Raw genomic sequence first — 12,598 nt, forward strand, 5'->3', positions numbered from 1 at the left:
TGTAGGAAGCATGGTGTTTTCAAAGTGGATTGTAGATGATATAGAGAGCACATATGATGATTACTAGGATTGCTTTGAATGAGTGGGTGATGCGAATATGGTAATTCCAAAGGTTTTTGAAAGCACCGTTACAGTGTTATATTTTGTGAAGAGACAGATAATGGCTCAAATATGAATGGGACTAAGTGTCGTTGAGATGTTGGCTGGTAGATTATGGCTTGGTTAGAAAATTGTACTTATAATGAAGTGTGGAGACTTGAGGAATCAATGAGAACAGCTTAGGTTTGATATGAAGTTGGAAAGCTAGGAAGAATAATAAATTAAAAACCTTAGGCATGGATGGAACCAAGGCCTACAGAATGGTTACCGGCTTTTTCCCATTTTTGAATTTTCTTGTGCTGATGGAAGTGGAAGCTGCATTAACACAATAAAATAAAGTTTAGATGAATTATAGAAATGGTAAGCCGAGCCACCATAAGCATGGAAGCCTCAATTCTTCCATGAATGATGCCCAACACCAATGGTAAATGATGACACTATGCATCACTTCAAGAAGGAAATATAGATTTAGATACATGAAACAAAAATAACACACTTCAGGGTATAATTTCTCATCAAATAAGCAAATATCAACTTTGGGAAATCAACAAACCGCCAAACGCCTATGCACACCTAGTTTTATTATTAATTTTTTTCATTCATTTTCATAAATTTATAGAAAAAATTCACAATCAAGTTATTCGATTCAAAATAAAATTAAAACATACAAATTCAAATTTCAAGAGGAAAGAAAGCTAGCGGTTGACAAGTGAAATGGCACTTTTTAATGAAGCGCCCCCTCATTGAATTTTCACATGAATTTGGAACCACAATTGTGATGCTGGGTACATGCTTGAATCCACCTTTGGGACATGGAGCGCAGGGCACCATTTGGTTTGCATAGCACCTCTTGGACTTCGCTTCACATTGTGAAGGAGCAGTCAAATGAATCGTTGCTTATGATTTAACTTCTTTTTACAATTAACTTCTCACCAACAGCCAATAACAAATTAATTAAACGATTAAATTTTAAATTTTAATACTTCAAATTAAGAACTTATAAATATTCATTAAATTTGAACTCTTATTTTGTAATCAATTCGCCTACCTCTCTATAGCTATATGCTCATATGGAGTTTAAATTATTGTATCCAAAGCAATTTAAAAATATATATATTTTTATGGAGATTTTTGAATAAGATAATGATCATGTGAAGTTACCATTGGTGGAGGCAAAAAATGAATAGAAGCCAATTAAGGTAGAGAGCAATAAGGTGACAGGAGATGGATGGGTTTTATATGTCAAAGAAAAAAAAAGCATGATATCTTGAATAGCTCACCAAGGTAACAAAAGAAAATCACAAGTTAAATTATGCTTTGTAACCTCACCAAAGAAATTAAAAAAAAAATCTCAATCTTATCATAAGATTACTTGGAAATCAAAACCACCTTCAGACAAGAATCATAAGAATTTGAGATTTTAAATTAAACTATTATAAAATTTTACTTGAATATGAACTCATATTCCACATCCATAATCAAAATTACAACAAACAACTGCTACCCTTAGGTTCAACCCAGGCCAACATATTAATACTACTACCAATCCTAGAAGTTGGCCTTGGTTTGATAGTGGCATCGACCACGACCACCTTTTGAGCATTTGATTGGGTGATTCTAACCTCCACATATTTTTTTCATGCACTAACTAAATCCTATATAAATTTTGCACGTTGTTTTAAGCATCTTTAGCTTCATCGGCCAATCCTGGCAAAATCAAACAACTATTTAATCTTAATAAATTGCTTTGTGATGTGCATTTTGTCAAAATCTATGCTAGAAGGAGAATAGAAACTTTTATAATTCAAATATCAACCCACTAAATCGATGGCATCTTGACTTTCAACTTCAAAAATATTTTTACTAGCAAAAATTGCAGTACGCCCAACAAAAAAATTTGCAATCAGACTAAACTTCATGTCATGCTCATTCTCTAGTCATCAACGTGAATTTTCCCTTGAAGTTAGGCAACAGGTCATTACAGGCAGTTGAAATTCATTTTATATAAAGGTATTAAACATTATGTATAAGTTCTTCACAAAATTTCCCCATAAGATGCCACCAAAATGTGCCCATGAAACTTATGCATTCAGTATAATCCCTTCAGACTCAAAATTACTTGAAAAAAAATGTATCTCGAACATCTAAAATGATATTGGGGTGTATACAAACCTCATTAAAAAGATTGAAAACGGCTCTTTATCAACCTAGTCAAGTTAATGTGACCCTAGCAGCCTACTATTAGGGCAGGAAGCTAGCATGTTCAAAAAACATAAAGGTAATTGAGGGAGCTCAAAGTGGAGGTCTATGCAGCTTTCAGTCTTTCACCTTTAGTGACAGCGCATGGAAGGAGCTAAATTCCTCCCCGTGAGTGCTAAAAATCTCACATGTCCGCCAGGCTATATGGGAATCTCCTTGAAGAAAACTATCAAAAATTATCTCCTTCAGGAAGAAATTAGACCAATTTTTTTTTAGAAATTACCTTCTCTCCCTAAATCATTGTGATTAGATAGGTTGTCCAATTAACTGCCCATACAATTAGATGATCAAACACGCACTGCATAACTAAGAATTGAGCTGAACAGAAGTAACCGGCTCTAAGATGTCCAACTCTTTGATAGATTTATGGTCCAACCAAAGACAAGCTAGAAGCGAAAAAAAAACTTCATTTCTCTTGCAAAATGAATGTCCAGTATTCTATTGTTCATTGCATGTTTAGACATTAAAATTATAGTAAAATTATTCACTGTATATTCCAAATACCAAACAATGCCTTACCCTGCAGCACCTATCCGTTTAACCGCCCAGCTCTATACAAGAAAGATAAGTAAATTCTGCACAAAATTATGCAGTAATCAAGATAGTGGAAACTAGGATGACAAAACCTGCTCAAACAACAACAAACTGATAGCTAAAAATTAAAAATGAAAACAAGAGAACCTGCAAGTATCATCAATTTCATCAATCATCTTCACTTTCATCGCTATAAGATACCAAACCCCCAAGTGTGCTCCCAGGAACATTATCCAACGGCAACTTGTCCTCAGCAGAGCCTTCCGAGCCACTTGCACTGGTCACTGTTTTAGCTTTCTTTGCATGCGGCTTAACTGATATGATGAAATTTCCAGGCCTCGTATTCTGGCTCCTCTTCGCTGCCTGTCCGCTCTCCTATAAAATAGTTAACATCAGTACAATTCGCTATTAAGCTTTCAACAGGAATCAAACAGCAAGCAGCTAAGAAAATGTCCTAAACTGACGTTAGTTTTTGGTACGGTAGGCTTCTCCTTCAGCTTCTGAACTATGGAGGCTTGACTAGCTACCGCTTCCTGCAAACAGCTTATATGACAAAATATAAATGAGATGAACTCTAAACATATGATAAAGCGAAGTTTAAAATTTACTTGAAAAGAGCGAAGTTGATTGGCATCATCATCTGCTATCTGCCGCTCGTACTCCTTCCTGGACTGAAAAATTTTAAAAGATAACCATTGTTACTTGGCACAATGGAGGACAACAATTTCAAATGATGCAGGTTCAATCCATAATTGCATGACACAACCACACCTAAAATAAGCTAATATACAATGTATAATTCAGATTCATTAAAGAAAACTTATACAGGGAACAACATAAAGAGCTGCCTCATTTTCCAGTTCAAAGCCAAAGAGGCGGGAAACAATAAACTGATTTTATAGATGCAAAAACAGAAAAAGCATCAGCTGTAGTGGCATTTAAACATTGTCAAAGGAATGAACAACCATCTGAGAAAAACAATAAACTCATTATATAAGCAAAGATATTTCACAAGAATGGCCTTGATGTACTGTTCGACCTTTGACGGCCATGAATCGCCCGCATAACCAAATAGTAAATAGCTTATACCCATGCTTACCATATCCAGTTTCTCTAAAAATTCTGTCTCATCCTCATCCAGAGCTTTGGGAGGTCCTGTAATGAAACAAAATTACAAAGTATCATCCATTCAGCATCAATAAACGAAGCTTTCATAAAAGATGCAAAAAAAAGAATTTCAATGTACTGATTAAAAAGGTACTAAAGATAAAGCTATATTAGAAATGTCAACCTAAATATATAACTTAGCACGGCATTCAAAATTTGGAAGGTATCAAAAAAATTTACCAAATCTGACATTGTTCATTTGGCCAGTTGAACATTACACAAATCTGGAAACCGTACCCCTAAACTTCTTCGGCCAATTTTTACAGTAACTGTAGAATTTTGGGAAAGAATTTATTTCTCACCATTAATTACACCAATATATATAATAGTGTGATTGGCATACCGGTCCACGAATAGGAAACATGAATCATTTTAAATTAGGAATAAGTAATGACGACAACCAAAACTTAGTCATTTGTCATTTATTATTATTTAGTATAAAAAAGGCTAATAAGTTTAGGATTAGGGTATGCATGAAATTGAGACTTGAGTATTAGAGTTAGAGTTTGGGAGAGATTTACCACCATTCAAAATACTGTAATTGGGAAAGATCGTCTACCTCTCGAATTGCAGGTGTTTATCCTTTATTTTATATGTTTGTGATTATATTGTATGTTTTTAAGAAATAATATATATATTTTGCCATACTTTTCTATTGAGAATCCTATCAAAATCCCACCAAATAAGGAAAACAAAAAATAGGAAATATTTAATAAAAGGAAACACAATTAATGAAAGATATTCTGATGGAAGAAAATAAATTCATTCCTAATCAAGCATGTGGATTAGCATTTTCTTATGCCCCCTCATGCTAAGTTGTATATATTATACAAAACAAGCTTGGACTTGAATTCATCATGACTAAAGCTAGGGTTGTAATCAAGCTGAGACGAGCCGAGCCGAGTATAACATAGTTCGGATTTGGCATGGTATAATTATAATTTGTTCATGTTCATCTTGAGTTTGTGCCTGTCATATATTTTTCAAGCTTGACTTGTTTAATTTTTTTAATATTTGAACTTGATTTATTTGTGACAAGAGAACGAGTATTTACATGAGCTAATAAACGAGCTAAAAATTTAAATAGGTATCAAGATTTTCACATAAAAATCTAATATAATAATTTTACAAATCTAGTCACGCTCACTAATTTATCGATTATAAACTCTATGAAAATGAAAGTTAACTCATGAACTATTATCATATGGGATGTAATCTCTCATATTTTAGCATGATCATACTCATACTTCCAAGTTTGCACACGACTCTCACATTCAGATGTAGACGTTGGTTTTCCCAAAGTGATATGCACTCGTCATTTTTCTAGTTTTTTAAGACAATTTTGTAGTTGTCTTTCATATTGAGTTGTTGCAACATGCTTATTCTTAATCATATATAACTTATACTGATTGCACTGCACTTTCTCAACACCACATTTAAATCGGGTAGAATTTATGAGTAGAGTGGAAAAGAGAGATATACGAGAGATTAAAGTTTCAGACATCCTTACATATCGCGATCTCGTCATTACCTTCGAGCTTGTACGCCCTAGCAACTCATGGTTCCGTATGTTTCGAGCGAAATCGGGAGACAAAAAACTGTGAGAGGACAGAGAGAAAGTGTAGTTTATGGGAATTTAAAGTTAATTTTAAGGGACATTCATACATACAACATAAATCTTGTAAGTTTTCACATCTAACACCTAAATTTTAATAAAATAAATATATAATTATTAATTAATCAAAAAATATTATTGATAAAATAATATATTACTATCTATAATTAAATAAAGTCTAATTAAATAAATTAATATATCATATATGAAGTGAGTTATCATCAAACCAAATATTGAGTATTTAAACAGTTAGTTGTTGAACAACAAACGAGTTTGCTTGTGAACATAAATGAACAAGTTCAACTATGTTCATATTTAGTTCTTTTAAGCTCTAAGCTTTTAAAAATTAGGCAAGATTTTTCATTTATTACTATGAAAAAACATGATTGAGTCTTAATCAAGCCGAGTTGAGCTGTTCATCTAGAGCATTGGTTCATTTATAGCCCCAACTGAAGCTTAATAATGCTTTGGTGAAAAATATCAATAATCCGAAGTCGTATTAGAACAAAGCTTAGTTGAACAATTTCATGGTTAACCTTTTCTAAAATGAAAGTATAGTTCAATCACGATGTGTTTTGTTTTGTCGTGGCACAAAAATTTGGTTGTACTAGTAGTTGTTTGGCTATCATTAAAAAATTTTATTGTGCCTTTTGTCTCAACCTTAAGTTTCCTTAATAGTCTTTTAATCCACATTCCATTGTTGACCCTCACATATACTCCACAAGATGAATCAATTGGACATTGTGAATGCCCAAAGATGAAAGTGACTCTTCACAGATCGAACTAAATTACTTCAAGTACCATTGAAGCCTCCCAAAGATCGTTTGAATCATAAATCAGACTACGTAGATGCATTTGAAACATCTAATTTGCCTAGAAAAGACATATATTGATATGCATTTGGATACGAGCCAACAACGCGCAAATCAAGAAACCAGCAATAATATTACCCCAAATGATATTCGATCGCAAAACGAATAGCGCGAGCGTTTCAAGAATGTTGAATTTTACTAGAGAGAACACTCATTTTTCTAGACCCCGATAAGTGAGACGAAACATAAATCAAGATTTAAAAAATAATTAAAAAAAAATCAAATTCCTTGCATGTGAAGATAAGTCCATCCATACTCTGTTGGCTGCTCTATCCAATCAACTTTTGCCATCCCTATTTTATCAAAATAAAAATAGTAATAATAAATTCATTAGTAAGCCTAATCTATCAGCATGCCTAACCAAGGGCAAGAGTATTCTCGCGCGAAATAGCCATCCAATTGAACCAACAAGCATAGGGCACCGGTCAAGGTCATTGTTGGACCGGACGGCTTTCCCTGCCGATTCCCCCCTCTATTCCTTTCCTTTTTCTGTTTTTCCCTTATGGGAGTCTTTAAAATTGTTGTTTTATGGATTTATGATTTATTTTTTGCTTGTGTTTTGCTTCAGAATTCCTCTTGGATTGTTCTCCTCTCCCTACTAGAATTGTATCTGATGATGGGTGGTGCTTCGGTTGTATCTTGCTTCGAGGTGTTGTATCTTCCTCTATACTCTTCCCCAATTCTTCTCCTCCTCTTTCCCCTAGTCGTCAGCCTCCCTACATCATTCAACCACTCTGTTGCCACATTCTCGTAGTCATAACCTATTGTCCAGCTCTCCTTACCATCTTCCAGTTGTCTGCTCCTATCCCCCCTGATGCTAGTCTTATTGTCCAGCCCTCTCGACCACCCATCTGTATCTTGTCGGCCACCAAACATAGTTCTCTTTGCGGTCCAGCTCATGCCCCCATCAACCAGCACCCTTTTCCACCCTTCCTTGCAGTTTTCCATGTCGCCCCACTCTCCCGATCCCCAAAACAGTCACCAACCATTATTCCAACCAACCCAACAACCCTCAACCTTCCCCCTTACACCTTGTCGCCTTCCCGATGCTACCACCGCCATCGGATATTCTCTTCCGGTCCTAACCGAAGGGTGGGTTGTTATTGTATTTCCTTTTTCATTTTGTCGTGTTGTAATCGTAATTCAGTGCTAATAAAAAGTTGTTTTGCGTTTTCGCTAATTTCCCAACTAATTCAGATATTATTTGGTATTTGAGATAGCCTAACCCTAAATCTATCCTAGGTTTTCTAGCCTTCACCCCTACCCAAGTAGGGCTGTGAAATTGGCTCGAAGATCGTAAATCGCTTGAAAATCAAATCAAAATTTAGCTTGGATCGCAATCAGCTCGAAATATTTGAGCCGAGCTATGAGCCCAACAAAAAGATCGAATTTACTTTGATCCGATTTCGAGCTGGGCTCAGATCGAAACAAAGTATAGTTTTAATCGCCAAAAAATATCGAAAAGTGGTGGTCATCCAAGTAGGTTGTAGCCCATCCTATATTAAAAATTTCTTCGTTGTTTCGCTTCCTCACTTCCCAACGCCGCTCAAAGCTCTAACTTTCTCTGGTTCCCTCTCTCTCTCTCTCTCTCTCTCTCTCTCTCTCTCTCTCTCTCTCTCTCTCTCTCTCTCTCTCTCTCTCTCTCTCTCTCTCTCTCTCTCTCTCTCTCTCTCTCTCTCTCTCTCTCTCTCTCTCTCTCTCTTCCCCTAATATCGTAACTTGGGCAATCTCTTCCTCAGGCTCGCTCTCACTCCTTGCTACTCATACATGCATAACACTTAACTCTTCATGCATAACACATAAATCTGTTACAATATGCATATCTGTATGCATGGTCGTAATGATTTCACCACATGTGATGAGTTTCAATGTTACAATGTTCTATGATTCTACACAAGATGTTAAGAGATTTAGAAAGGCAGCCAACATCAAATGATAATATTTCTTCAAAAGAACTAATTAGAAAAAAAAAGAGAAGAAGAGCAGTATATTTTCATATCAGAAAACAGAAGTAAATTCCTCTTAAAATAATTTCAACAGCGATTATGTTTTTCCTACATGATTTCCATCAAAATGCAATTAACTGCAGATATGCATATGTTACAACACATACCTTTGAATCATTTAAGCCTTAAATGAACAGCGCAAAAAAACATGAAAGTGTTTATACATGGATTTGATTGTTTATATTTATAGATAGCAAAACTGAAAGAAAAATCAATGTGAGTTTATATTCATGGATTTAATTGTTTCATTTCTTTTGTCCACATTAGCATAGTTCAATTTTTTAATGAAGTCCTATAGCATGAAAGTGTGTATATAGGCTTCAATGTTTTGACATGTATGTTCGTAAAGAGATTTATTATAACCCGGTTTCATTCTTATTATAACTCGGTTTCATTCTTATAAAATCTCCACCCATTCTCCATCAGTCAACTTTCTGAAGTAATTTGTATCAATTAATTTGAGTGCATTTTGTGGTTAGCATGCAAACTATACATCATACTCTGAGAAAAGAACTGCATTATGAAAGTGCATTGCGCACTAAAGTGAAAGATTTTTCATTTCACTATGTTTAAGCTTTCTAGAAAGTAAAAGAATATGTTAATATGAGTACAAACTTAGTTGTTCACAATACCAATATATAATTTTTTCACATTGTTCATATATTTTTTTGGTTATTTATTGACTTAATGTTGTAAATTTTTATAGCAATAATGGTCAGTCAATCTCAAAGCAAATCTAGTAGTTCTGCAAGTGAGCCTCTTATTGAAGTAGCAACAACACCAATTCCGACTTAGAGTGTGGGTGAAATTGCATCAAATGAAGATAAAAAAGGTAAATGATAATGATCAGAGGTATGGAATCACTTTAGTGAAATATCCGTGATAGAGAAGGGAAAGATTATACAGAAGTGGAAATTGAACATTCAATTGTACTTCTTGGCGGAGCAATGATGTAAGCCCAATCGCAGACATTCAAGCAGTTATCTGGAATATTGGTGTATAACTGACTTGTGGCTTGTGAGGATAAATAGGTGTCTTCAATTTTAGGGTATCAATTGATCAATAAGACGCTAATGCATAGTTAAATTCATACTTTCAAATCACACCAACTTGCCGGATAACTTTGGACGGAGTTAGATGCATCAGCCTGGGAAATTTCTGAGCTCAGATGCGAAGACAATAATGTTGGTTTGTTTTAGCTACTTAAACTTGCAATTTCTGTCTGTATTTTTTTCTGTTTTCCAATATGATCATATATTATTTTTGTTTTTTCGTTTTTCTGATAAGTTCAAATACAACAAGTTATTTTGCACTGTTCATTTTAGGCTCAAATGATTCAATGTATGTTTTATACACATGCATATCTGCAATTAATTGTATTTTAATGGAAATCAAATGGGAAAAACATACTTGCTGATGCAATTATTTCAAGAGAAAAAATATACTTGTTGTAACTACATTGGGTTTCTTCCTCTTACTTTCTCTGTTTTGATGAAAAAATTATCATTTGACATGGGCTGTCTTCTAAACCATAGAGCATTGTAAAACTAAAAATCATCATGTGTGATGAAATGATTAGAACTATGCACATAACATATGCATACTTTAACAGATTTGAGTGTTGCGCATGAAGATTCAAGTGTTATGCATGTAAAAGTAAGGGTTTAGTCGTTAAATATGTAAATATATAAGAATTATGTGGAATGTATGTAAATGGCCCTAGATATTTTCACATTGATTTTTCTTTCAGTTTTGCTATCCATGAATATAAACAATTAAATCCATGATTATAAACACTTTCATGTGGGGCTACTTTTGTTTCTCATTTGGTGATATGGTTGGATAGCATTTCAACTAATTATAGTTGCACTTTTTGTCTGGATTTTCTTCGGGTTGCTGATATGAACATACACTATTCTTGTTCTTTTGTTTTTCTGCTAAGTTCAAAGGTATGAGTTTTATACATTTGCATATCTGCAGTTAATTGCATTTTGATGGAAATCAAATAAGAAAAACATATTTTGCAGTTGCAATTATTTCAAGAGGCATTTGTTGATATAAATATATACTATTATTGTTCTTTTATTTTTCTGGTAAGTTCAGATACTACAAAGCTATGTTTTGGTAAATTATGCTATTATGTGTTTTTCACCTAGCTATTCGTAAAGATTGCATTGGATTTGGATGTTGGATGATATGTAAATTTCGGCTATCTTCTTCATGGCCTTCTTTCTTTTCTGCTACTTTTTGTTTGTTGTTTCTCTAGTATAAGAACAGATACTTGTTAGCCATCTCTTTAGTCCATTATGACCACCATTTTTTTACATATTATACTTTCTCGGACATCACAAAAATTCATCATTTTGATTAGTTGATAATTTTTTTTAGAATTTTGATTGAATTCAAAATGAGGAGTGATTGAATTCAAAATAATTTTGATTGAATTCAAAATGAGGAGTTTTAAAATGGACCCAAATGCTTGCTATGTGATATTCAGCTAGATGTTTACAAAAATTGTATTGGATATTTGTTCTTATGCAGTTTTTGACACGAAATGCTTATTATTTGATTGAATATGAAACATTGGGTAGCTGTCACGTAGCTGTCAATTATGGAAGCGGGTCCATAAAAATTGATGTTTATGTGTTAGATGCGTGATTAATTTGATTGGAATGATAAATTTCATTGATAGTATTTTTCTATACCAAGATTTGGTTACAAATTATATGAAGTGATTTAAATTACACATTTTAGATGCTTAATGAAATGCATCCTTGCATCTAGAATGAGAAGACATGCTTATTGATATGAAATTGTTGCAATACATGCTTAGGACTGCTTATCGAGTCTAGGTGTATTTGAATTTAGTTTGTTCCTTAATCTTAGAAGTTAGTTGCTATTTTTTCTTGAATTTTGTTTCTTGTTCCTTTCTTGGCTGATTTTGAGGTCTTTTCTTAGAAGTTTGTTATTAGTTCCACGTTCAAAATATTGTAAGGCTACACAAAAGGTGTGGTTCTGATTTCTCTTCAATCTATAGCAAGAAATTTTAGTTTTTCCTTCTTTCTCATTTTCAAGAAACCAACAATTTGGTATCAGAGCACTCTTCTTAAGGGATCTATGCGTGAGTTTGAGCGGAAATGGAGATCGAAGCCAGTTTTTCCTCAGATGCTCCACCAGTATTTGACGGAGACAACTACCGGACTTGGGCAGTCCGCATGGAGACGTACCTGGAAGCTTTGGATCTCTAGGAAGCAGTGGAAGAAGACTATGACATTCCTCTTCTCCCTGAAAATCTCACCGTAACACAAATTAAAGCACAAAAGGAGAAGAAGACAAAGAAGTCCAAGGCAAAAGCTTGCCAGTTTGCTGCAGTTTCCTCTACGATCTTCACACGTATCATGTCGTTGAAAACGGCAAAAGGGATTTGGGATTATCTCAAATATGAGTAGGAAGGAGATGAAAGAATTCGAGGGATGCAGGTGCTAAACTTGGTTCGTGAATTTGAATTGCAAAAGATGAATGAGACAGAAATCATAAAGGAGTACTCTGACAGACTACTCAACGTAGTAAATCATGTCAAATTATTGGGTTCTTCTCTGGAAGATTCAAGGATTGTTCAGAAAAATCTTGTAACAGTGCCTGAAATATTTGAGACTACCATCACCACCTTAGAAAACACTAAGGATCTGTCAAAAATTGCTTTGACATAACTCTTAAGTACTTTACAAGCACAAGAGCAGAAATGTGTGATGAGGCAAGAATGAGCCGTCGAAGGAGCTCTTCCAGTCAAGCATCAAGATGATGAAAAGAATAGGAGGCCCAAGAACAAGAAGTTTCAAGCTACAAGTGGACAAAAGAAAGATTACCCTCCATGTCGACATTGTACCCTCCATGCCCTCCATGTCGACATTGTGGCAAGAAAGGTCATCCTCCTTTCAATCCAGATATTGATAAAAAATTCCTCAGTGTTGGTCAATTAATAGAAAAGGGATTCAAAGTAATGTTTATGTAGAAGGCTTGTGTGATAGAGGATGCTACAGGCCAAA

General features: G+C 34.4%; 1 protein-coding gene across 2 annotated transcripts in view; it reads right to left on the bottom strand.

Annotated features, from left to right (window-relative positions):
* Window positions 1–2,830: 2,830 nt before the first annotated feature.
* Window positions 2,831–12,598, bottom strand: part of LOC110019950 (protein FAM192A) — a 63,002-nt gene continuing 53,234 nt past the window's right edge. The window contains exons 4-8 of one of the 2 annotated variants that reach the window (XM_020717853.1): window positions 3,992–4,047; window positions 3,501–3,563; window positions 3,357–3,425; window positions 3,040–3,267; window positions 2,831–2,933 (exon numbers count right to left, since the gene is read on the bottom strand). In XM_020717853.1, coding sequence (XP_020573512.1) covers window positions 3,061–3,267; window positions 3,357–3,425; window positions 3,501–3,563; window positions 3,992–4,047 — 395 coding nt within the window. In that variant the 3' untranslated portion in view covers window positions 2,831–2,933; window positions 3,040–3,060. Of the gene's footprint in view, window positions 3,268–3,356; window positions 3,426–3,500; window positions 3,564–3,991; window positions 4,048–12,598 lie in introns of both variants that reach the window. The other variant, XM_020717852.1, reaches the window with a different exon arrangement.

The sequence above is a fragment of the Phalaenopsis equestris genome, unplaced genomic scaffold, assembly GCF_001263595.1.
Source record: "Phalaenopsis equestris unplaced genomic scaffold, ASM126359v1 Scaffold000088, whole genome shotgun sequence".
Classification (NCBI taxonomy): Eukaryota; Viridiplantae; Streptophyta; class Magnoliopsida; order Asparagales; family Orchidaceae; genus Phalaenopsis; species Phalaenopsis equestris.